At 31.4% G+C, this 26,990-nt stretch overlaps 3 protein-coding genes, 1 long non-coding RNA gene and 1 pseudogene across 4 annotated transcripts; 3 read left to right on the top strand and 2 right to left on the bottom strand.

The window, feature by feature from the left end:
* The first annotated feature begins 924 nt into the window (after positions 1 to 924).
* Positions 925 to 9,456, top strand: LOC130812747 (DEAD-box ATP-dependent RNA helicase 38). The gene is made up of 8 exons (XM_057678324.1): positions 925 to 1,359; positions 1,464 to 1,751; positions 2,538 to 2,771; positions 4,213 to 4,278; positions 4,757 to 5,158; positions 5,238 to 5,349; positions 7,416 to 7,501; positions 8,963 to 9,456. The coding sequence occupies exons 1-8, from the start codon at positions 1,147 to 1,149 to the stop codon at positions 9,023 to 9,025; spliced, it is 1,464 nt and encodes a 487-aa protein (XP_057534307.1). The 5' UTR covers positions 925 to 1,146; the 3' UTR covers positions 9,026 to 9,456.
* A 646-nt stretch (positions 9,457 to 10,102) lies between these two features.
* Positions 10,103 to 13,288, top strand: LOC130812746 (uncharacterized). The gene is made up of 3 exons (XM_057678323.1): positions 10,103 to 10,527; positions 12,528 to 12,858; positions 12,972 to 13,288. The coding sequence occupies exons 1-3, from the start codon at positions 10,256 to 10,258 to the stop codon at positions 13,059 to 13,061; spliced, it is 693 nt and encodes a 230-aa protein (XP_057534306.1). The 5' UTR covers positions 10,103 to 10,255; the 3' UTR covers positions 13,062 to 13,288.
* An 80-nt stretch (positions 13,289 to 13,368) lies between these two features.
* On the bottom strand, positions 13,369 to 14,137 carry LOC130812745 (tRNA-splicing endonuclease subunit Sen2-1-like; annotated as a pseudogene).
* A 792-nt stretch (positions 14,138 to 14,929) lies between these two features.
* On the top strand, positions 14,930 to 18,253 carry LOC130813280 (uncharacterized). The gene is made up of 3 exons (XR_009042204.1): positions 14,930 to 15,126; positions 15,527 to 15,630; positions 18,056 to 18,253. It is a non-coding gene; the product is annotated as an uncharacterized LOC130813280 (long non-coding RNA).
* Positions 18,254 to 22,794: 4,541 nt separating this feature from the next.
* Positions 22,795 to 23,591, bottom strand: LOC130812889 (uncharacterized). The gene has a single exon (XM_057678525.1). It carries the CDS (start codon positions 23,481 to 23,483, stop codon positions 23,064 to 23,066), a length of 420 nt encoding a protein of 139 aa, XP_057534508.1. The 5' UTR covers positions 23,484 to 23,591; the 3' UTR covers positions 22,795 to 23,063.
* Positions 23,592 to 26,990: the final 3,399 nt, after the last annotated feature.

Raw genomic sequence — 26,990 nt, 5'->3', positions numbered from 1 at the left:
AAACAAAAAATTGTATTATTCATGATAATTTTTCCTTTTAGAAATTAGGGTTTTTTATTTGTTTTTCTTTTTAGGTAAATTAGGTAAACGCTTTTAGTTCTCTTGGAAATTAGGGCTTTAAAAAATTAAGTTTTTTTATTTTTTTTATCTATTTAGTAATCGTAACTAATTAGTTATTTAGTTTAATTTATTTTTAGTTTGTATTTTATATCCTCAATATATCTATTTATGATTTCAAATAGGAAAATTATCATTGTTATTCCCAAGTTTTTGTACTTTATCAATAATATCCTTAAATTTTTTCGATTATCAATGGTACATTCGTGTTAAAGTTTTAAAATGAAAAATAAAAGAAAAAAATTAATGATTTTGGACGGAAAAAATTAGAAAAGGTTACGGTTGTAAAACGCTCAATAACACGAGGGTACCATCGATAACCGAAAAAAAATTAAGGATACCATTAATAATCGAAAAAATTAGAAATACCAATAATAATTGCAAAAATTTAAGGTACTATTGATAATTTACATTTAAAATATGGTATGGTGAAATTTTATTTTGTTGATTTCCAACCCATTTAGAATCGACCCATACAATTCCCATTTTAGCCCTACTTTAGCGTTTTAATTACGCAAAATTATGCACTTGTAGTTCTTGACTTTTTGAAAAATTGAGGATAATAAGAATGTAAGATTGGGATTGAGATTAAATTTTGAGTGTTGGGAATTTATATAATATACTCCCAATTTCTTATTTGGTATGTTAATGAAAGTAAGTACGAAATTATAAATAAGTACTAAAAAATAAAATATAAATTTACAATTTTATTCCCATTAAAAATAAAAAAATTATAAAATTTTTTATAAATAAGAATATAAAATTCTTTTAAATCTCAAATCCAATTCCATCTTTAATTATTTAACCCCTAAATAATAAAACCTTAGAAATTCATTACTCATAATCACATTCTTAATCCCCAGTTCAAATCCCAAACCCACCTTCTAAACATAAAATTTTATAAAAGTGAGAATTTAATTTCCATTCCCATTTTATAATCCCACATACCATACACCCCCTTAATGTTCTGAAACACTGCTTTCTACAAGTAATTATTTTCACTGTCTCAACTCTACAGAAACCTCATCAATGGCGGACTCTACAGAAACCACTGTAATCCCTACCACAAACGAGTCAAATCAAACAGAAACTTCCTCATCGACTTCCATTCCTCCAGAGCTCAAACCTCCAGAGATTAAGCGTTCATGGGGAGACGAAGTCGATGATGAACTCCCCGTCGATCAGCTCTCAATCAACGAGCGAAAAGAATTGGATGATCCTGATGATACTAGCATCCAAGCGGTATTAATCTTAATTACTATTATATCTGAAACTAAATATTTGAATTTGGATTTTTTGTACTTGATTGAAATTAGGGTTTTGGATTGGATTTTATTGTGAATTAGGTTACAGATACGCCTTATACATCGGCTAAGAGGTTTGAAGATTTGAATCTATCGGAGGATTTACTTAAAGGTTTGTACGTAGTGATGCGGTTTGAACGACCTAGTAAAATTCAAGCGATCACTTTGCCTATGATTTTAACACCTCCTTATAAGAATTTAATTGCTCAAGCCCATAATGGATCTGGGAAAACAACCTGTTTTAATCTGGGAATGTTGAGTCGTGTTGATCCAAAGTTACAAGCTCCCCAAGCTCTTTGTATTTGCCCTACCAGAGAATTAGCCATTCAGGTTAGCTTCACTTGTTGATTTTCCTTGTTGTTTGGATTAATTTTCTGCGGATTATGGCTTTCTAGGCATTATTCATTATTATAGTGAAAACCGTGATGAAGATGATTAAAATGGTTACATTTTGAGTTTTGTGTGGCGCCCATATCACTTAAATTAGCTGAATGAATAAACTCAGTAGAATTATAATTATATCCTCTCATTTTTTGGACAATTTTTGAAGTTTCAAGATAAAAAACCAGAAAGCTATAGGCATTGTCTCCCAACTTTTTTTTTTTTTTTTTTTTTTTGATGATGGGTTCAACTCTAGCAGCAGGAGAAGAATTCTTTAATCTTTTATTACTCATAGTTTGCAAGAAACAAGAAACAAAAGAGAGGTTCATGTGCATGGAGGCATTTGGAATCTTATTTTAGGCTCCATTCTATATAGTTTATCTCAACTTATTAGCTCTTAATTGACCTTATTTAAGATTTATAGACCTTATCTTAATTTATTGGCTCTGTTTTTAGTTTTTTTTTCTGTGAAATATAAATATATAAGGAGAATTCACCATAACTTAGTATCCTTCAATTTCATTTTCCCTTATTTGAATTTATTTTCCCTTTGGTCTACTTCTAAAATTATTTTCCCTTATCTTTTAAACTTATTTCTATTTATTTTTCCTGAAATAAGCTCTACAAAATAGACTCGTATTATGGCCTTGGCATATCATGTTCGTTAGAAAACTTGATTGAAACCGAGACACAATTTTTCTCTTTTGACTTTGTTAATTGTTATGATGGAGATAGAACTTGGAGGTGCTACAGAAGATGGGAACATATACTGGTATAAGTGCTGAGAGAGCAGTTCCAGAAAACTTGGACAATCCATCTCATACTCCAATAAACAAGCGGGCACCTGTTACAGCTCAAGTGATCATTGGGACACCTGGTACGATTAAGAAGTGGATTTCATTTAAGAAATTGTCTTTGGTTAACATGAAGATCCTTGTTTTTGATGAAGCTGATCACATGTTAGCTGAGGTAACTCACAGTTCTCTTAACCTTTCTATTTGTTTTTTTTTTTGATAAGAAAAATTATATTAATGGGAAACTATACTGATTAGAATAACATTGTGGTGTAAGGCTTTCAAATAGGCATTACTACACTGCTATATTCTAGAATAATTTGTGTTTAATTAATCTGAGATATTGAGCATAATAGGTATTCCCCCCCCCCCCCCCCCCCCCCCCGTTCCGTTTTGTGAGCCTGTGTACTCGGAAATTAAAGCTTAGAAACCATACCAAAATGCACTCAAGGAACTAGTTCTAGCTGTTTTTGTTAACAAATGACTGGATAGTTTTCTTGAGCCTGTCTCATCTAAAAGGGCATAAACTTATCTCTTGAATTCACTTTCCAAATAATTAAGAAATGAATTTCCAACGACAAAAATGTGCTGTAATGATGTGGAACTAACCTTAGGTGTTGAAGCTGCTAGGACAGGTATGCCAACATCTTTGCTATGTCCCATTCTTACACATACCAAAATATAAGCTGGCTAATTACTCAAACAGCCTCCTTCCCAAAAGACTATGTGATACCAATTAAATATGTTGCTGCAAGCCTGCAACTAATTTTAGTCCAGGTGGCTTCAAGTCTGCATCTCTGTAAGGTACATTCTGAAATGAGCTCAAAATAACTCAAGGATTGTGCTCTGAGTTGTGCCACCAAAAGTTTTTAACTCATAGCTTGAAAGGTCTAGCTGGGACCAATTGCAACTGGCTCCACCTTTTATGGTTAACCATTTGCTTTTGTTGATGGTGAACAGTTTCTGTTGCTAAATTTTATGTGAGTTTAAAATGTGCCATGTGTTCAAATCCATTTCAGCCTTTTCGCAAAGTTGCATCCATTGACATACTAAGATTGCACTATAAAATATACGTTGGACTCTGCTATGAGATCCTTTTTAATGTATCTTGAAGATCTCACTTTAACCCATTTGCATCCGCATCAATGTTCTTTGTAATAGATTGCACTTTTTATTGTTTAATCTTCTATCTGGTAAACTACTGCTGTTAGTTTTTTTTGGTTTTTTTTGGCGGTTCAACTTTGGTGTTACATGATGTAATCTTCTTTATCCAAGTCAAGAAATGATTTTGCCTTCCATGTTTTGTTTATGCATTCTGTTAAACTCAGAATTGTTTGTTATGATATGATTGGTTAATAAGAAGTTGATTGGCCACTAGAAAATTAAGTTGCTTGAACATTTAACATAACTTTTCATTTGTAATGTCTTGTTATGAAAATTTATTAAATATATTTTAATATGTGGAACGGTGTCATGTTTTCAAAGTTTTTTTTTCAGATTTTTGATTGAATTTAGTATAATCTCGTGTATGCGAGTGAGAAATTTTGTTGGACTCTTGAGTTGAATGTCACATTCATGCTTTAATGTTGTGGATAATCTGTTTGCTGCCTTTTCAGGATGGCTTCAGGGATGATTCTCTTAGGATTATGAATGATATCAAGAAAATTGCACCTAATTGCCAGGTTGATATTCAGCTTTAGCTTGTGTTCGATGTTTCTTTTTTAGCTGTTAATTCACCTTTTGCAGTTATTGTAGTATTTTAATTGAATGACAGTGTGGTCTGTTCATAATTAAATTTTTGATTGCCGCACTTGTGGAGAGGGGGAGAAATAGGTTTGGAAACTTCTATGGCTTCAATTTTCTAATATTGACTTTAACAAGATTCCTTTGGGGGATGATCCTCTCCTCTGCCTAGTCTCCCTTTTGGGCATAGCTATAATTGATGAATGAATATATTCCAAGCCAGTTATTTATTGTATTGTGCTGGCTGTGCGTTAGTTATTCTGTTGTTCTGGGTTGTGCATCATATGAGGCTGCTACTTTGCGTTGTTGACTTTTTCATGGAAAATTGATGCGAAAACTGGTGTTCTGTTATACCATGTACTAATTTCTATGTACCTTGGGGGCAATTTCCTTTTTCTTATTTTTTTCTTTGTCCAGGTTTTGCTATTTTCTGCCACCTTTAGTGAAAGGGTGAAGTCTTTTGTTGAAAGGACAATTCATAATTACAACCAACTATTTGTCAAGAAGGAAGAACTATCATTAGAGTCTGTAAAGCAGTATAAGGTTCACTGCCCTGATGAATTGGCAAAAATCAAAGTCGTTGGAGAAAAAATTTTGGAGTTAGGTCAAAAGTTGGGCCAGACCATAATATTTGTACGCACAAGAAATAGTGCAGGCTATCTTCATAGGGCACTTACCGATTTAGGTTATGAAGTGACTACCATTCAGGGTGCTCTTACCCATGATGACAGAGACAAAATAGTGAAAGAGTTCAAAGATGGTTTGACTAAAGTGCTTATATCAACAGATCTTCTTGCTAGGGGTTTCGACCAGTCACAGGTGATGGATGTTGTATGCATATATCTTCTCTTGTCTTTGGATCTACACACAACGTGACATATATTTTTATTCTGTGCAGGTTAATTTAGTTGTTAATTATGACCTCCCGGTGAAATATGATGCTAGGACAGAGCCTGATTATGAGGTTTATTTGCATAGAGTCGGACGAGCAGGACGTTTTGGTCGGAAAGGTAATTTCTTAACTTGGCAGATTTTTTAGAAGCTTTAACTTTTTTTTCAGTGTGCTATTGTGCACTGTGATTTTTAATTGCTGTATTTAGTGATGTAGAGACTAGAGCATGACACAACAGTATTTAATAAGTCTATGATTGATGGCCATGAAATAAAAACTCGTTTACGTTATATAATGGCTGCTATGTATTTGTTTCAGAGTTGCCGGCTGCCATGATGTTAAATTTCGTTATATAACGGTGCATGAATTTTCAAAATATAATTATTATCGATGACCAAAATAATGAACTAATAAGTTAATTAATTAATTGTCCACTAAAAGTACATCATATAGTGCACCTATAAATTATTATAGCTTTGGGCATATTATTGCATAATAATAGTACTTCACCCACAAAAATGTAATTATAAATTCAAAACTCCCCGTATGTGATTTTTTTCCCAAAAAATCACTCTGCATGGCCGAGATTTTCGTTATTATTCATTTATAGCTGTTTTTCGCGACACTGCCCCCGACTTTCCTGGTGTGGCACCCTAAAAAAGGTGTTTGGAGGAATCTAGTTTATGCTTGGTACTAGTTGAGTTCCTTCTATTTTGGATTTGTTGTCAGTTATCTTATTATGACAACAACAATGCTATAGTCTTTATCGAAAAAGATTTAGGTCGTTCCGGTGGTCCTCCACATGGACAATTATCTTATCGTCAAAATTCATTAATAAATTTCATATTTGCTTGTCTTGATTTGTGGATTTAGATGATCAGTTATATTATCACTAATATTGTAAGGTTACGCAGATAAATATACTCTTCCAAATAAAATTTTTCTTGCAATATTCTTTGTTCTTTCATCTCTGCTCTATGTTCTCTATCTGGTCTCTTCCTCTCTCCTCGTCTCTCTCTCCACTCCCTCTATATATCCCCCTCTCCCTTCCCCCCTCTCTCTCAACACACTTTCTCTCTCTTGCTCATTGTTCTTGCTCTTTCTCTCTAATGGTTACCTTTGTGGACCATCTTGCTTCCGTTATGAGTTGCCAATAATGAAACAGCTCTTTATTTGTGCTGAACAAAACTCCTATCAGGATGTATCTTTAAGTGAAGTATGTCTGAGCTTTCAGGTTTATGGTTCTTAATAATCTATAATGCATCTTGGCAGTAGACAATGGACACATTTCAAAGCAGAGGAGAAGAGAAGAGCGTGTTTGAAGGGTTTGTGAGATGGGACTGAGAGTAGTATTTCTTTCAAAGTCCATAAATATGTTGGTGATTGTTTTTGTTGTAGACCAACATTTACTTGATACATATGTTTGATACTTTTTTTGTGCCCCTATATCCTTGTTTCAAATGTTTTTAATGCTAGACCAGTTTAACATGATTTGCTAGCTAATTCGCATTTTGAATTTGTGATTCGTTCAATTTTGCCCAAGAATAGCCTAAAAGTTTGCCCAAGAATAGCCCAAAATCGACCATAATTCGCCTTTTTCGATTCACGATTTGCAAGGAGATTAGTGATTCATGTGACAATGTGCTAGATTATTGCAATTTGTATCATACACAATCAAGCTTCATGCCTCTGCGTTTCTGAGTAATTTAGTTCGTCTGATTATGTACTTTTGAATCTCATTGCTCGAAGGGACATTTGTATCGAATAATTCTTTCCATATGGCAAATTGTCTACTTTTACTTCCAATGTTGTGTTTACTTTTAGGGTAGTGTTTAGGATCATCTCCAATCATTATTTTGGTTATTATAGAATTCATTGATGTGGATGCCAAAGATAGTAAGTTATGATAGTTCCCCTTCGTACTTTTTAGGACATAGAAGTTAGGTGAAAATGATGGATAGTTTTTCTGGTTGCAATGAGCATGAAATCGTTTGTGTTTGTGTGTGTATTTGCTGCTGTGGCTGGTAGTCAAATTGCATGTTTCTATACTGATGCTTTATAAGTCTGATGTGCTTCTTTAGATGCTGTGAAACTTTTTATGGATGTTGATAGAAAGCTACAACTGGTACATAGCATTGACCTACCTTTGCAGCTTTTGACTTTTATCTTTTTTGTATATTACAGGTGCTGTATTTAATTTGATTAGTGACGATAGAGACGAAATGATTATGGGGAAGATTGAGAATCATTTTGGAGCTAAAGTCGTTGAGGTAATGGCACATCTCTTTTCCGGACTCAAAAGTGTTGGGTGATGTTTTGCTTAATTGATATTTCCGTTTTCAATTTTATGAAAAAACTGGGAGGTAGATATTGGTAAACTTCACAAAAATGGTCCAAGGATAAAACAACCTTCCATAAATGGTTTCTCCTTTCAATAATTTAAAATTCGTCCATCCTTTACATGAACCTTGCTATTTTTGGTCTGGGTGATTTACAACATGTAACTGATGCAACTTTTTACGACAATTTATATTTTGGAATCAAATTTTTATGGAAAAATGGATGCCGCCAATATGCCTTCTATTGGAACACGCATTTTGAAGCTATCTTTAACAACTTTTTTACATTAAAGATGCCATTATTCAAGTTATGTGTCCGTTAGGGATCATTATTTTGAAAAGATGGTCAAAATGAGTACTTTGGCTTCCCTTTTGACGTCGTTTTTGACTCTGAAGACAACATTTTTTTGAGAGAATTGACATTGCCGCTTGCTTTTAAGTGACTTCGATTTGAGAAATGAGTACAAAATCACAATTTTGCGTTCCTATAGCATTTGGAGGTGATTTTAATAATGTTTTTGACATTTTTTACAAGAAATCGGCCACTGCGTGTTTTTAAGGAACACATATTTTAAGAATCCAGTCACAATGAGTATTAATTACCCTTTTGGGGCTCACACTTTGGGATTTTTGACAATCTTTTTTACATTGAAAACTACACTTTTTGAAAAACATGACATTGCCTTGCGCCTCTAATGACACTTGTATTGAGTAGTCCATATAGAGGGAGTATATATTTACTCCTTCCCACAATACACATATTTGGATAGAAGAAGAAACCTTTTTATAATCCGCTAAGAGTTGGATTAGTGCTAAACCATCTAGACACTTATTTGACAATCCCTTATCAGATTGTCAATAATGTATAAAGATTGTGTGTCGGAGACTCAGATCCTTTAACCCTTAGTTGAGTTTCAGTAACTTGGTCTGTTAAGTAAATTATTGACGATACTTTGAGGAATGATTGTGGGTTGATGATTACAAGTTGAGTTATGATTTACGATCTTTTGTTTGGCTTGGGATATATGGGAACAAGTATATTGACTACTTTTGGTAGTTGATCAACTAAACAAAAGAATGCTCTTCAGTATCGTTGTTTCATTTACGAGTTCAGTTCATGAGTCACTATCTTTTGTTTGGCTTGGCTGCTTGTGATTTATGGGAACAAGTATATTTTCTACTTTTTTGGCGGTAGATGAACTAAATCGAAATTACAAATACGAGAGTCTCGCATGCCTTCGTATGTTGTTGATAATTGTGTTCCTTTGAAATGTCTAATACTTCCTTGTCACATAATAATTTCATAAAAAAATTATGAAAGTGGAAATCGTTTCGTTAGTCGTGGTTTGATCCATCATGTTGAAAATGTGGGTTGTATATGTCCTCATGCAGGTTCCTTCATTTGAAAGTGATGAAGACTTTGAAGCCGCTCTCAAGGATGCTGGTCTGCTATGAAATTTTCGAGGGCAGAGAGAACGGTGGTGGGTGGAAGACATGCCTAATGAAAGTTCACAATGTTTTCTCTTATATTGTAGTCCCTCCTACTGATGTTGAATATTCGTTTATTTGGGGCGTTCTTCTAGTGTTGAAGTTGAATATTCGATAATTTGAGGCGTTCTTCTAGTGTTGAATGCTTGGGGAGCTGTTTCTTTTTCGAGGCTTTGTAAATTTTCGAGTTGAACAATGAATTGTCGGTTATTTGGTGGTAAAGAATATGTATTGAAGAATTGGGTTTTTCTTAGTTGGTGTATGTACTACTTTCTACTGCAAGGACCTGGTTATGATTCATTCTTAACCTCTCCCATTCCTTTGCCTAAAAAATCAATTGTGCTATCCTTTTGTTTTCCTCCTAATACAGAAATTTCAAGATGGTTCATTTGTGCCGACTTGACCCTTCAAAAAAATAAATTTTTTTTACTTTTATATTTTTTATGAAATTTTGTTGGAAACTAATTTTAAATTGTGTTCATAACATGGATTGCGTTTACGTTGAAGCGTTGAGTTTGATAAATAAATTGAGAAAAATTATATGAGTAATTTTTTAAGCGAGAGTAAAATTGAAAATGTCATAAAAATTGCTAATATAATGAAATTAATGATGACAAATAAAAAGGGGGTAAATTTATAGTCCATTATATATTGATTATTATCAATGTTGAAATGTGTATTCTTTTAAATTTTCGTTCTAAATAATGCCCAATATACTAATTTTATTATTTTAGGATCATGTTGAAAATATTTCTTTATGATCCATACAAAATTGTAATTCAGTAATTAAAAAAACACAAATAGATGTGCGGATAATTGATCATCGATTTTCTTTATATTAAAAAGTAAAATTTTGTAGGAGAGTGAAAAAATAAATAATATTATCAACAATTTTATGTTATAGAAAACTTGACATTTTGAATATAGTCTTAATTTTACCTATATTACTATATGAATTCAAAATTTTTACTCAAAAAAAATATATGAATTCAAAATTTTAATACTCAAAATATTACCAATGAGGCAATGACATGGACGAGTTCAACTTTGGCATAAATTGTTCAAAATCAAAAAGCCCGACGTACAGTTACGCTACACGTCAACGGTCACCGTCTAAATTACCAAACCACAAAGAACCGCGTGTACTTAATGGTTGAGATTTGACAAAGAGAAGGAAAGAGTTCTGCAGCTGCAGCTATGGCGATGGCGTCTCGCAAAGCCATGCTTGCAGCTTCACCATATTCCAGGATAATTGATATTAATTGCCATGGAATTCTGATTTCGAGTACTAGAATTAGGCGGTTCTCATCATCATCATCATCATCATCGTCTGAGACAATTGATTATCCTTCATCTACGAATCGGAAAATCAAGAAGAATAGTTTTATTGATCGATTATCTGCTGTAATTGACGCTGCTAATGATCGTAAACTCCCTCCTGAACTTCGCGGCCAACGCAACAATGTCAGGTTTCGCTTTATTGCCTTCGCTTCCTTTTTTTTGTTCTCGCACTAGTGCTAGTTCAATTTGAATGTCAATATTGTTTGCGTACTGCTTTTTATGCTGATTTTAGTTGTCTTGCGGCCTATCTGGACTGAATTTTAGTAGGATTTGTTATGTCAAGTCCCAAACCTCATTCTGTAGGAGATGACTTTATTCCATGCCTTGTCTTGCACTTTGGAGAAGGAGGATGAGTGTGCAAGGAAATATGGATGATTGAGGATTTGATCACTCCTTGAGATTAAGATGAGTGCCTTGAACAAGGCCAAAAGGTTCACAAGGACCATGGTTCATGCCTTGAACAAGGCAAGAAGAAGGAAGGGAGGTGCTTTGAACGAAGCACAAACACACAAAGCTTCCGGTGAATAATCAAACCATAGTGCTCGTCCAAGCACTCTGATGCAGGATAAAATATGAGTTTTCTGTCTTAGGCTTTTCTTGGAGAGCAAAATCTAGGTTTATTCTAATGCGTTGTAGATTATAATCTTATATAAGGAGGCTAAAACAACATTAGAATTATTGAGAGAAGGCTAATACAAGGAAAAGAGAAACCTAAGAGTTCATCTGTATAGGGCGATCACTATTGAAGGTGAGATCTATATGTTGAAGAGGTTATTCTAAGTGTGTGAGAGTTTAGTTTATTGATGTATGGTTGAATTATTAATGATATTGTCAAGGAACCAACTCAACCAAAAGCTTAAGCTGATGGTTGAAGCCCCAGGATATGTTATATACTCTAACACGCCCCCTCACACGAGAGCCCTTTGGGCTAGAAGTGTGGATGCAACACATGTTCTCCTCATACATGGTGCTTAATATTCCACTTTGAATGAGGGGTGGTTGAGATTCGAACCCGTGACCTTTTGTCACATTGGCTTCTGATACCATGTCAAGGGACCAACTCAACCAAAAGCTTAAGCTGATGGTTGAAGCCCCAGGATATGTTATATACTCTAACAGATATTAATCTTTGTTTGAGGGGAGCTATCATCTTTGAGGACTGAGTTTTAGTATGATTTAAGGGCTTAAGCATGATTATTTATTATTGCAATTTATAACTAGCTTTTGGTGTTCCATTGAATAACATAAACTACTTGTATGTAATAATGTACGATATTATATCAAATTTGGTTTCCCCAAATTTGTATAGCATCATTTGGAAATCATGATAGGATTTTATTTCTTGATGCAAAAAGAAATGGCTTTTTAGTTTAGGAAAGTCTACTTACTATATTTATTCGTGTTTGCAATTGTGTACACCTATCCAGCTACTTTGCATAGTTTCTTGCAATTTATTTCTTGAGCTATCTAGACGACTCCATAATATTATACTGGAGACAGCCAAAGACAGCGACAAAAGATGTGTCTTACAGATGAGTGCTTGACATCTCCCCTTAATGGGTTGTGAAACTCCTCCAGTGATGAGAAAAAGGACCTTTCTCTATTAACTTTGCTAGCTGTGAGCTCTTTTTTCTTTCTTGCTCCTGTTTATGAGCTTCTCTCTTCCTCCACTGCAAGTTCTCTTCTCCCCCTATTTCATCTTTCCCAACTTTGGATGTGTTTGGTAAATTAAAGGTTGCAGTGAAGCAGGAAGGTTGGTGTGTTTGGCGGGTTTCCCCCTCCTCTCTGTTGGTTATAATGTAGGAAGAAAGAATAACGTGGTTTTTGTGGAAAAATATTGGTTGTTATGGCATTCCTTGGTATTGCAGTGCAGGCATCTCCCCCCCCCCCCCCCCCCCAAACTGAACCTACAATTTTTCCAAATAAATTTCTGTATTTATTCATTTTTCTTTTCAACTTCGTAGAAACTAGCAACTAGTTTGACATTTTGTGTGTACTTGATGTACGTTTTCTTCCAGTGACTTGTTTATGGTATCTGTGTGATACATTTCATTTGTGATGACTAATCTATTGGATGACATTCTTGAGACTGACATTTTTCATCTGAAATCTTTTATCATTTGTGCAGATCAGAAACTGATATAATCAACGTTGTTGAGCAAAGAATATGGCAATCCATGGAGGAAGGCCATTTCGAGAACCTAGCAGGCAAGGGAAAACCTTTGGATCTTAATACCAATCCTCATGCAGACCCTAGTGAAGACACACTGTATCGAATTCTTTCAAAGAATGGGTGTGCACCAGAATGGGTTGAACTCAACAAACAGATAAGGAGTGATGCTGCCGAATGGCGCTCAGCCTTAAAGAAGGCATGGGCGTACAACATCAACGGGAATAATGCCAAATGGACAGAGTGCTCAGAGGTTCTGAAGGTTCAAATGAATGCAATCAATAACAAGGTTAGAGGTTTCATACTTTGTGCAGACTTAAAATGTATTCATATCCGATATTATACATTTGTTCTTATTTACTTCTAGATGTGCTGACCAGTATTCTATCGCGCAACAAACAGGTGTTTCGCTACAACTTAGTTGTACCATTTGGTCGTCAGATGTTTGGCATCAATTGGGAAAAGGAACTCGAACGCCTTAACGAAGTATGACATGCAGTGATGCAGAACAATATCCCCCAACCTTTTGCCAGTTGACATTTGAGAATTGAGATCGTTGTTTTAGGTATTTGATAGACTATTTTTTTATCACCTTATAAATATCTTAGCATACAAGAAATGTTAAATGTTAAACACCGGAGACCCAGCACGGTGTTACTGAATCTGTTCTGTATAATTTATGTTCCTTTCAGGCAAACTGTGATTGAGTTTTGCATTTTATCTATGTCTCTGAAGAATCCGTTTCTTGATTGTCAATTTGTTATACACGTGGTATTTCGAATATCAAAAACTGGTAAAGTTAGCTATTGAGCCATAGTTGCACTATAGATGATTTATCAACTGTTTTCTTTTCACGGGTTTGCTCCGGTATCCGTGTAGAGATTGTACGAAGCTTCTATATCATAATCCTTCAAACGTACAGGAGAGTCGATCTCTTTGATTCCGAGAACATGTAAAACCAGTAATGTCTTGGCAACCCCACCACAAAGTCGAACGGTTCCGTGTATATCAGACTACAACCTCAAACGTTCATTCGAGCTACCATTTCTTTCGGACAGGACAAGAACAACATATTCTGAATGGACGAAAGCTGGATGGTGGCGATATGCAACATAATCCACGCCATATTGGGATCCTGACTTCACTACCCAATTATTCATTCTTAGATATTTCAACTTCTGAAACCATGAAATCCCACAACTCTTCTTTACTTTTCACACTACCCTCATCTCCCGCGATTTTCAAACACTTCAATGTATACGACAAGTAAAAAGCTTCATGCAAATTTAGCTCATACCATTGCATATCCTACTGGCTGGTTATAATGACTTGACCAAAACATGCACGGTTCAGAAGCTCAGACTGCTCCGTATCTGCTTCAAAAAGAACCCGATGTCCAGAAATCGACCCCTTGCATTCAGATGCGGTTAGAGAAGATTGAAGTGCTGAAATGATATCTGACATGGGTTCTGCAAGAGCTTTCGCTTTTGCATCCTTTCCTTTCCATCTTGCACCCATAAGTCTATTCAATATGTAAGTCACTTAGAAAATTTTCTCTTCCCGCAATATAGTTTAGAAAAAGATTTTTGATTCATTTATTATCAGTCAATAGGGAAAAAATTATTTAATGCAATAACATGATAATCAATTAATAAAGGGAGAATGTTTCTTCTGGACAGCAGCAGTATAACTTATTCTGCTAAATGTGAAACAGTCGTATTGTTAGAAGATTTCATTAGTTGTTTTTAGCGCCTAATTTTTTTTTCTTATATATTTGTTCGTTACTAATTATAATTTAATTAGTGATGGTAGTAATTTGAAAAATCTCTACGATGATAAGAAACTTGTTAATTCGTAACATGATTATGAATCGTAACAAGTAACGTAAACTTTGGAGGTAAAACTTAAAGTTGAGCAACTATCCATAACAGTTCAAAAAAAATTTAATTATTACCCAAGCATATTATATAACCATGATGGGAGTAAATTAAATATTTCTCACATATACAAGTGATTTTTAAACATGAAGTACAAGTTACATAACTTGTTACATGTACAACAATTTTTACCCAAACTTTAAACTATCTTAGATAAACCTTTCTTATACCATAATAGACCAAATTGAGGACAAAAAACACTCCAAATCAGCCCCAAACAGCAGCTAATATAGCTGTCCCAAATCCCCTTAGTAGCTCCTTGTTCACTTACACACTCAAGCCAATCACACTACCCAAAACCCCTTTTGTTCTACCCAAAGCTTGTGCATCATTACAAGCATGCAAGAGGCAAATATTTGAAGCAAAAGCACTCAATTTTCTGAATTGTTATTCAGCCATAAATCCCAACACATTGCTCCCAAGTTCATCCATGAACAAACACTAGAATCCTCTAAACTTTCAATAACTAAAACACCTTCTTTTCTCATCAAATCTTCTTCAAAAACCCATCTAAAACTTCTGAAAATTTATGTTTATAAACTCAAATCTCCCATAAAAATAATCTTCATCTTAAGAGCTTTCCATAGACACCAAACTTGAAGAAATCCACCAAGTATAGAGTAAGTTATACTCATTTCTTTATTCCACTAGTTTTGTTAAAACTTGTTCATGTAAAACATTTTTTTCATTTTTTTTTACATGAATCTTTCTATAAACTAAGATCATTATAAAATGAGTATTTTATCTCTAAACTAAGAAAATCATCACTTGTAAATCTATAAAAATCGGCCACAATAGAAAGTAAGAAGATGTTTTTCCACAAACATATAAATTTTGTTACTTAAAGGATTCAAGTAAATTATGGGACTTAACTAAGTATGTTGCTCAACATAATAAGTATACTCCAAATATGTTAAAATCATCACAAGTATTAGTCTAACAACTCTAACTAGGAAAAGTTAAGTGCATGTTAGAAATCCAAATTTATTATTGATTTTTGGATGAATGCAATATGTTTAGTTGAAGAGTTGGAGTTGAGACTTGAAGGGCAAGGACCCGAAGTTAGAACCGCTTCTAAGAACGCGTAAGAGCTTACGGAATAATTATATAGGCTTGGAGTCGAGGTATGTCACATGGGGTGATTTTTAAAGGATTTAAGAACAAGTTGGGAAAGTTTGTGTATAAACTTTTTTTAAAAAAAAAAAAAAAAAATTCCCAAAGAGAAGTTCTTAAATCTTGAAAGATGATGTCAAAATGATAAATTTGAGTATGAAATAATTTATTACATGTATTATTATTGTGGGCATCATGCATGTTGATTTTATAAATTATTGTATGTTTAAAGGCATGTTTAACACTACTTTGTGAAAGTTATTGTGATGAAAATGATTATATGAATTTGAAAATATTTGAAATTCATTTTAAAAGAAATTTTCAGTAGCTATATGTTAAGAAAATTTCTTGGATATTTTTTTTTTTGAGATTATTCGTTAAATTGATATTTTAATGGATTTTAAGGTGTTAAATACTCTTATTATAAAACATGGTATTAGATGAACTCTTCATCATCAAAAATAATTAATAAAAATATATTATAATGTCTCCAACAAGATTTGGCCAGAATATATTTAGTTTGGAATTTTTTTTTAAATTTTTGAATAATCGTTAAATTGTTTAACGGTAAATTGTAAAATGGTAAAATATAAAATAATTACCAAACAATGACATATGGACTTGAAATTTTTATCACATACTCATATGGACAGTAGGTAAAATTGGTAAGAGTTTGGGAAGGTTTCGTTGACATTTAAGGACCTTAATAATTTTTACTCGGTTATTAATAATCGGTAAGTTTGAAAACGGTAAAATACAAAATAAATACTAAATGACGTCTTTTGGATGAGGCACTTATATAAGCAGTAAATACATGTTCAAAAATTTATATGGATTTTCGTGACCATATATGGACTTAAATAAATTTTATTCGATTTATCGGTAAAATAACGATATTAATTATTAAAAATATTCCACATGATTTTTAATGGTTATTTAAAATTTTATACCCCTTAAAATAGCTTCTGGAATATCATATAAGTTTTTATAATATTTTATTCGGACTCAAATAATTTTAAACCTATTTTATACTATTTATCGATAAAATGTCTATACAAAATAATAAAACATCATACATGAGTTTTATAAGTTCAAATGGCCTAATAAACATATTATATGACTTCTGGAACATTGGTATAATTTTATAAAATAAATTATTAATTATTTACTAATTTATCAAAATAATAGAAAATGTTTATTTATTAGAAAGTGTAATATTGTTAATTAAATTTGGGTAAAAATAAACCTATATAAAAAAAATTATAATTATATTAATAACCTACTGCCTCATAGTATAAATTAATTTTAAATGAGACGGTTTATAAATTTTACGGATTTAAGAGACCATTTAAATAACAGTAAATACCCAAATTGTCGAAAATAATTGTAAGATCGTTATAAATACGCATAACCCATTATAACTTGATGGGACAAACTTAAATTCATTTTAAATAAGGTATTATAATGACTTGATTAATTTGGGCCTTGTTGGAGAATTAATATGTACTTTGTAAATCAATTATCGATTTTATTACCGGCAAAACTATCTCGTATTTAAGAAAATAGTGTTTTATGAAATCTTCTGTATTAATGATTTTATAGACTTATGAATCATATTCTAGTTGTTTTGAATGAATTTCAAAACCCTTTTAAGTTATATTTACTTTAAGAAGGATTGGAACAAAACATTTTAGTGGTTTCCTTAAAAAAAAATCGTATTGATCTTTAATCACTTTTTGTTACTATGAATTTCCATACATGCTAGTGATGCCCCAATATAATACAAAGGTTATGTTTAATGATATGATTATGCTAAGCATGTTTTACCCATGTGGGAAATATTATGATTTGATTTTGCTAAGTTGCAAATAAAGTATGTTTTGCTATGTGCAAATAAAAGATGTTTATCATATGGAGAAAGTTAATATTTTTGACTTTCAAATGCTATTAAAATTACAAGATATATATTATGTACAAAAAAATGTTTTAGCCTAAATGGCGGGTACATATGCCACAGCAAATGTTGTGTGCATGATTAAACGGCTCACCAATGCTGAGCGCGTATTGTTCACAATACCATTGTGTTACACTTGCCGGACATGTCGCGGACGGTAGACCGACTACCAAACGAGTCACAGGATGACTCACAGAGTACCCATGTAAACTTATGATATGAGTTTGAAATTGATTTGGATCCATTGAGATCTTATGATTTATAATGAAAAATGAGAATTTTAAATTACTATAGAGCCATTGAACTTCATTTGAATCATAATATGATTTATCAAATGAAAAAGCATATTTCAAAATGAATTTACTCAAATAAAAAAAAAAAGAAAGATTTTAATAACTTGTTTGACGGACACCAGTGTGTTTATACTCAGCCTTTTTGCTGATACTATGCTTTGTATGTTTTTCCAATGGTTTTGTTTTTAGAGTAAACCCCTATGGCACCTCGACGGAGAATGGATATGCGAGCGGAAGTTGAACCCGAGTTGGAGTATGACTCCCCTTTTGTTTAGATCTCTTTATTTTATTTGAGAGATTATTAGTTTAGATTTAGACTATTTTAAGGATGTAATTTGAATTTTGGACTTATTTCGATTTGGTTGTAATTTTCCTATATTTTGGACAGTTAAGACTTCCGTTATATTGCTTTGGTTTGGTTCAAGAATTATACTTGAATATTAGTTTAACCTTTAAGTAACCCCTTAATTGTGTTGGCAAAAGTAAGCTTCCGCTTGATTAATACTAAATTCCAATTAGTGTTTGCCTTCATAATTCGAGGCGGTTACAAAATGCTTTGCAAGTAATCAATCCAAACCCCAAAAAATCTAACCCTATCCAAATCCTTCATCATCATAGTCAGTATATATCAAAGGAGATTAATCTTCCCTCCCGAGGGAATGCATGTTCTCGCCACAAGTAATCCCAACAATGCAACCAGATACCTCAATTATAAAACCCAGCTCCAAAAGCAAACATTATAATAATTTCAAATATCAACCATTTACACAATATTCATACACAATTAGACTTAATAAATTTCCAACACACAATGAATTAAAGATGAAAAGAGATAATTAGCAAATTTGAGGGTCCCAGATCTAAAATATTTCCTTTTTATCCTCAATATCTTAGACAATTAAACCTTTAAATTTATTTCTTTGTTTCGAATTCTATTCCTTAAAATATATATGTGCACTCATCCATCTAAGTTTCAACATTTCCATTACTTTCACTTTCCTACAAAGATCCAACATAAAAGCCCAAAATTTTCATCTGTATTGTATCAAAGCATTGGTCTAATAGTCGTTTGATAAAATTTTCTTTTATCTTTAGAGGCACAACTCGTTTAAATTATATCAATATGGTTAATCTTTATTTTTGCCACTTACGCTTAATGTTGTGGGTCACATTGAGTTAAATATCCCTACTCTATCTAACTCCAACTTAATTTAAACATTTGTCGCTTAATTTTTACCTTTCATTATTGTGACTTAGCATTTACCCTCCTTCTAATTTTATCTTCATAAATAATAATTTCATTAAACAACATTCACCAAGGAACATTTTATTTAAAATTGAACCCTAATGGAGGTCAATTGTGATTGGAAATTTTTTACACTTTACTCAAAACAAAATTAAAATGAAAATATTTATCCATTTTTACACTTTACTCAAATCTAAAAATAAACAATTCGGTATGTCGATGGCAAATTGAAAGCAATTCATACCCATTAAAACAAATTTATTCGGATATCCATTGATACATGTTTTGCTACAGTTTAATCAAATCATACCAATTAAAGCAAATTCAATCACATTTTTCTAAGAAAACAAGCATATATCCAAGAACAATTACCCATAAATACGGTATAGTTCAAAATGGAATAACCGAATGTCGATGGAAAATTGAAAGAAAATCATAAACATTGAAACAAATTTTACTATAATTTAATTAAATCATACACATTGAAACAAATTCAATCAAAAATTTACAAAACAAGCAGCCAAGAACAAATACCCTGCGGAAGAAATGGACGGTGGATTCATGGATGTGATCTGCGGGAGAAATGGGAATCTCAGTGGCGTACGTCGATGAGCAGACTGCGGAGGAAGGGAGGAGGAATTGTTGAGAGTCAGGGATTGTCGAGCAAGCCGTATTGTACGACGAATGAGGGTTTAGTCTCTACATTTCAACAATGAAAAGTTCGTACACTCAAATTATTTTTTTAATTGATTACTCTAAAGTTATATTTCCTCCATTCCAAATTAAATAAATTGGAAAAAAATATATTATTTGTTTGTCATTCTTAATTTGTAATTAACTTTTGATTTATAGGTTAAAACATAGTCAAGTGAAATCTTGTTTGATTCGTCTCATTGCAAAGAATATTAATATCAATTTTTATAATTTTCATCATACAAAATTAGAGATATTAATAATTGAATTAATACATTGGACTACGTGAAAAAGTAAACATTGCAAATGAATTGGAACGAAGTAAGTAAGTGATCACCTTAGTGTTAAGTGTTTGGCATGGGATTTTGAGGATATGGGACTTACGCCTAAATAAATAGAGTCTTTGTTTGTTTAAAGGAAATGGGAAAAATAAGAAATGAGAAAGTTTCCAAGAAAAATGTCTTGGGGGAGAGTGATGTTTGAGTTAAGATTTTCATTTTTATATCTTTCATCTAAGTCCCTAATATAACAAATAAGGGTTAAAACTTTTTCTATCTTAAAATTGGTGTCTTAAAAGTCTCATATTAAAGTCTCACAAGTCCTATTCCCTTGTGCCAAACAGGTCCTAAATGATCACTTAAAGTTTGTAAGTGAGTACTTTAACCGTAAAAAGTAATCATTTTAACAAGGAAAAGTTTGTACAAATTAAAATTATAAGTAATCACTTTAAGGTTAGTGATTACTTTAATTGTTTAAGAAGAATAAATTATAATTTATCACTTTAAATTTAAAAGTGATTGTTAAAAATATATATAATAGATCAACATAATAAAAATAACCTCAATGTGAAACTGTGTTAATTAAAAATTTGTGTGAAAACAAAAAAAAAATCACCTAAAAGATGTATGGTTTCAAATTTGATCATGAGCCCTTTTGGTTACATAACAAGTATCTTCCATTTATTATTATTAATTCTCTTTTATAAAAATATAAGTCCAAAAAAAGTTGCACAATCCATACTTGAAATTTAACTCATAATTTAAGTTTTTCACTTTTTAAAAAGCCCAAAAATCTAAAAGGCATTGTATAACAACTTTTTTAACAACTCAACTATAAACTAAAAATAAAAATTTAATCATAATTAGTTAAAAAGTGAATTACCAAATACTCCAAAAGTATTAGTATATCAGGCAGAAGTATCAACTACGGCTGTCTCAAAATCCACGTGAAGTCATTGAGTGCCACCAAAATATCGCATACTGTGCTTTGTTCACTACCTGTTGCCCAGGGCGTGCCCAGGGCGTGCCCAGGGTTTTGAGAGGTTCGGACGAAATATTATTTATAGATGCTAAATTATCATATATAGAAAAGTTTGAAACTTAACATTGGTTGAAAATTAAAATTTTTTAAGGCTTTGAGTTTAATACGACTTGCACTTACTTAAAACTGACCTTGCTGTTTAGAATTGTTGTGTCAAACTGGGCTACTAGAATGGAGATTTGTACAATCAATGACATTTCTCTTTTATATAAATCATACATAATGATTTGACAAAATTATTTAATCATTTAATCTCGTAATTGAATTTAACTTTAAATTCAACTTTAATATAAATTTAAATAATATAAAATTAATGTAAACACTATTAATTATTCATTTAACCTAAAATTGATTTGATAACCTTATAAATGAACACTACTAACTATTCACACTTGCAGAGTTACATGTAATAGTTATAGTGTTAAGCTGCTAACCTCATTTGCAATAATACTAAAATGCTCATCAGACTTAAAAAGTTCACCACCAAAGTTTACAATAATACTTGTGTATTGAAATGAATTAGCCTTATTTGTTTTGGCATAAATTGAAATTAGTTATAATGTGTTTTTTTATTCATTATTATTGTCTTATTTAATTTTGGCACATTTGTCAATGTACTATTTTAATATTAAATATTTCTAATTATGCTTGAGTAAAAATTAAAAAAAAATTAGTATAAATAAACTTTATATTGAGACGAAGCAAACACAATGACACTTAATTATGTTTTAAGTTATTAACTTGTAGAATAAGAACAAAGTACGTATAACGAGTAATTGACAAAAAATGTTTAATAACCAAATGAGACAATAATAGTGAATATTAGAGTAATAAAATATTCAAAAATAAGAGAAATAATATAATAAATTAAAGTAATAGAATCATGTTCAAAACTAAAAATAAAACACATTTATTAGATTGGACTATAATAAAGTTAGGACAAATTAACTGTTTTGAAAACTCAGTATAGAAAAATGCACCAATTAAGTTTGGATAGCTAACTTACATTTCATGAACAATATATAACTTGTCAATTATCTTGATTCTTGATTATTAACTAATAAAGCTACTACTATTAGCTAGCTTAAGTGTGAATAGGAGAAAATAGGTAATATTAATAATAATAATAATAATAATATTAATAATAAAATAATAATAATAATAATTATTATTATTAGTTGAAAGCTAGCTACACCTCTTAATTTTGTTTGTGTATATGTCGTTGATCATTTATGTTAGTCCACATTTGAACTTTACTCTATCCCTCTCTTTTTCCTATATTAAAAAAAAAATCTAATTCTTGATTTCAAGCACAGCTAATAATTCAGTCCATTTATATTTTTTGAAATCAATTTATATAAATATTATTACTTTATCCTTTTAAAATTTTTGAAATCAATTTATATAAATATTATTACTTTATTCTTTTAAAATTGCTACTAATGATGATATTTTTCTTATATATAATAGTAATAATACGTCACTATCAATAATAATCTGAAATAGACACATATTTCTTATTATATATAGGCTTAATAATGTTGATAAAAATGAGACTAACAAGAAATTAACATAATAATTAGCACAAAAAATGTGATTAATACTATTTCTAAATTTAGACAATGACGGATATACTTCTAAGCACTACACTTTCACACTTTAGTGCACATAGTGATGGATCAACATTTTCATCATTATGTACTCTAACCAAACGCAATACAACAAGATTCATGTATACACATGCATTTTATCACATGTATTGATTTAGAAAGCTCAAACATTATACTATTAACTTAGTCATAATAACATACTAATATTATTCCTAAACATAATTCTTGTGAGTCTCTTTAAACTTGTTACGTTACAACAGATTTAAAGTGACAGAAAGAGAGTATATATATTATAACATGATGGAGCTATTACTTAAGGAAATTACTCTTAGCCATGGTATGAAGGGCTTCCACCTCCTCCTTGAGATCCTCCAGATCCATGACCAGACCCATATCCACTCGCACTATCTCCTCCTGATCCATATCCATATCCGGACCCAGATCCAGATCCGAATCCAGACCCAAATCCATAACCCCTAGCAAACCCTGTAGGGGAATGGCTTGATCCATATCCATAACCCCAACCACTCTTGGGCCCGGCTCCCCATCCCCATCCATAATCCCAATTGGGGCCATGCTCGGATCCGACGGATCCAGTTGGGGTGCCCACACTATCTTGGTTAGTTGGGGTTGTACTTTCCTTTGTCACTTCTTTGCCTTGGTCGAAGCCGTAGTGGCGAGCTAGAGATGTGGAGGCAAGCATGTAAAGAGTGATTAAGATATATATTATGCTTTTAGAATGATACATTATGTATGACTATTTTAAGGGCTTTTTTCCTTACAACTTATAAGGGTATGTATTTTGAGTCTTAGAGATTTGGTTGATTATGAATTGAAAAGCTAATGTAAGGGTATATATAAGTAGTAAGGGGGCGTAGGAATTAAGGGGAAGTGGGAGGAGATAGATACTATTTGAGTATTGAGATAAGAAGAAAGGGATCTTTTTGGATGTTGGTTAAGCATGTGGTTTGTGAGTTGGTTAAAACTTTTTTCTTTTTGCGCTATGAATATATGTCATATGATCATGCACTTGCATGGATGTTGGGACTCTTTCTTTGGCTCCAATATTAAATATAATTACTAAGGTATAATTATGTTTTGATTATTTTGATTATGGAGTATATGAATGATGAAATTCTTGTTTGGCCCAAATATATAAAATGATGTACAATATCAATTTTCACTTTACTTTTAAGTTACAATTATATAAAAAGAATTGTACTTGTAAAATTATAAATTAATTAGTTACAATATCTTTTTTGTCATTCTAACTCCGTTTTAATAATTTTTTTAATGATAACTTTTATTATCTACTTATCTAGAAAATATCTACGCCACTTCAACCAGCTCAAATTTAATACATTTACTTCACCCTATAAAATTTGATACAATATAAAATTATGGCTAGCTATGATCAATTCTCTTTGACTCCCATCCATATTACACAATTCATCAAAATTCCATAAAGTTCATTTTTCCTTAACTCTGAAAAATAACTCAACTTGTACTTGTTGCAAACGCTATAGAATAAAATGATTACCATTTTAAACATTGAATGCAAGGAGTACCTTTGACGCATGAGTGCTAATGTTTTTAATTAAGTACTCCGTAACCGAGAGAAAAAAACTAAAAATAAATAATAAAAATCAACTCAAAAACTCAAACCGAAAAAGTAATATATTCTAATCCAAATAAAATTCAAATTATCACACACAACTAGAATTCTAGTGGCTCTAAAATTCATAACATAAGACAAGCACACCTTTAATGATACTTGACTAATTCCATATAATTAATGTTAGGGCATAGGTTGTTGATTTTTATTCAAGATGGGTAGGAAAATGATAGAAGATACAAGTGTAACCCGTGATCAATAGGCACTTTAGGCATTCTACGTGTCCTCCAAGAGGAGGGCAATATTCAAACTAACAATACTTAACCATTTATTGAACTCCTACACATTTGTGACAATAATGCGCACCACCGCCTTGCTTGATACTTGAATATCGTTGATAAGGAACTCAATATTTGTTTCCATAAATTCTTAATCAATCATTGTGATTTTTATATCATTATAAAAAAACAAAATAAATACTAATATAGTAAATAAAATAAAATAAAATCCTTAAATCTCTATCCCATCAAATTTTTCCATATAAGTGTAATATACTAATATTACAAATCACCGTTATTTACTTTGACTACGTTTTTTGGAGTTAACTTAGACTACCTCTTTGTCTAATACTATTTTTAGAACTGCCAAAATGATTGGTCAAAATAATTTAATTTGTATATTTTTTATATATGTTATTTTTGTGTCAATTTGTTTTTAAATAAGTTCGTGTTTAAATATATTGAGTTTTTTTTTTCTCAATATCAAATTACAAAAACTACATATGACTTTAAATAATTTTTATCTTCTAAGGCTTTAACAATGAAACAATAACTTCAAAACAATCATGAGTTTGATCAACTTTTTTTCAATTTTTTGTGTATTAGATGAAAATTTAGAATTACGACCCATAAACTTTGATGGAATATCATACCATATTAAATTGTAAAGCCTAGCTAATTCTCATCATTTATACGCAAAATAATGTCATAATTTATTTTAAATATAACTTTTTATAACCCTCATATAAAGGAATTCATTAGTATCTTGTTGGGCTCATGCATCATATTTTACTTTCAAAGCCAAACTTTCATCACTATTACTCGTGTCAAGATTTGTCACCCTTTGTTTTGATACGAAATTACGAAGCCAAGAACAGCTGTACTTTACGAATCAATCCAACCACACTTACTATTTTAATTAATATTTAATTAAAAAAGCACTTAAATAAATTATCTTAACTTAAGATATGGATTAAGCCATCATAGATCATAATTGAACATGGAGATAGAATTGATAGATGATCATTAATCAATAAATAATAAATATAAAAAAAAAGAATGTCTTATTTTCAGACAATTATTTTTTTTCTTAGGAAATTTTCAGACAATTATTTAAAAAACCAATAAATGCTTTCTAACATATTTTTGACTTATGGTAGTTTTTTTCTTCTAATATGCTAACCTTTTACATTATTGCCTATGTTTTAAACATTCAATATAGATTAAGTGGTAGATAGAATTTTCCTTTTGTACTTCATCTTTGTGATAGAGACTTTTATTCTCACAACGAGGTATTGTTTACTGTTTTAAATATTTTAAGGTCTAAAAAAATTTATTTTCATATATACCATTGATATTAACTTAAATTAAATTTAAATATATATATTTTTCTAAGTGATATGATTTATTAGTATTTTTTTTATAAATAGTTAAAATATCAACAAAAAAATAAAATAAATATTATATTATTCATTACACCTTAAGGTTTTAGGGAGTCTTTTTATCTTTCACTTTAAGGCTCAAAAGTGAACGAAACGATTCTGCTCATCACTTACATCAAGTTCAATTCTACTACAAACACCACTTGATCATTCATAACCAAACCCGAAAGACTCTAAGACAATGAAGATTATTTGGGACTAATTAGCGCGGAGAAATAATTGACAAATTTTATAAAGGCTCTGTGTAATTCTAAAAATTATATTTTTTAACAATTTTGTATCTTTAAAGACCTAACATATACTAAATTATTTAATATATATTAAGGCGCCTAAATTTTCGGTGCCTTATGCAATCGAACCCGTTAAACATGTTTAGACCTCCTATGGAACTAATTGAGAGGCGTGGACGCCTTTTGTATGTTGATACTATAATGTGTTTCATTCCTATGAAACTTGTGTTTATGAACTTGAAATGCACTTCGATATATAATGAGTCAGGCAATGTTTTTATCACTTAGAATTACTGAAAAATAAATTTGTGTTAGTTAAAATAAGAACACAAATTCTTAAATGAGATGATCTTATGGTGTTTTTTTATTGGGATGATTCATATATTTTTAGTGTGTTAAAGTAATTATGTACATTAAGCTAATTATATGCCCCCATCTCACGGAAATACGGTCTCATACAAGACGAGCTGAAATAAAAAAAATATATAAAAACGACTAATAAGGGATTGCAAATTACTTGTACATCAACTTGTGTAATATTGTGTACAATTTCAAATGAATAATGCACCCTCCATTCAAAGAGTATCGACACAACTTTCTTCCCTATAACTCTCTTATCATCTTATAGTTTTTATATGAGTAATATTCCATTTAAATTTGTATATTATGACTCAAAAAACTATCTTTGAT

This window comes from Amaranthus tricolor, chromosome 5 (assembly GCF_026212465.1).
Source record: "Amaranthus tricolor cultivar Red isolate AtriRed21 chromosome 5, ASM2621246v1, whole genome shotgun sequence".
NCBI classification, from domain to species: Eukaryota; Viridiplantae; Streptophyta; class Magnoliopsida; order Caryophyllales; family Amaranthaceae; genus Amaranthus; species Amaranthus tricolor.
This window is presented reverse-complemented; position numbering and strand designations above follow the sequence as displayed.

What these genes read in the sequence shown, in the direction of transcription:
- LOC130812747 (XM_057678324.1), top strand. Translation starts at nt 1,147, where the DNA reads ATGGCGGACTCTACAGAAACCACTGTAATCCCTACCACAAACGAGTCA. An exon ending in CTGATCACATGTTAGCTGAG is followed by an intron (nt 2,772 to 4,212) that starts GTAACTCACAGT and finishes CTGCCTTTTCAG; the next exon opens with GATGGCTTCAGGGATGATTC. An exon ending in AAATTGCACCTAATTGCCAG is followed by an intron (nt 4,279 to 4,756) that starts GTTGATATTCAG and finishes TTCTTTGTCCAG; the next exon opens with GTTTTGCTATTTTCTGCCAC.
- LOC130812746 (XM_057678323.1), top strand. Translation starts at nt 10,256, where the DNA reads ATGGCGATGGCGTCTCGCAAAGCCATGCTTGCAGCTTCACCATATTCC. An exon ending in GGCCAACGCAACAATGTCAG is followed by an intron (nt 10,528 to 12,527) that starts GTTTCGCTTTAT and finishes TCATTTGTGCAG; the next exon opens with ATCAGAAACTGATATAATCA. An exon ending in TGAATGCAATCAATAACAAG is followed by an intron (nt 12,859 to 12,971) that starts GTTAGAGGTTTC and finishes CGCAACAAACAG; the next exon opens with GTGTTTCGCTACAACTTAGT.
- LOC130812889 (XM_057678525.1), bottom strand. Translation starts at nt 23,483, where the DNA reads ATGTATCATTCTAAAAGCATAATATATATCTTAATCACTCTTTACATG.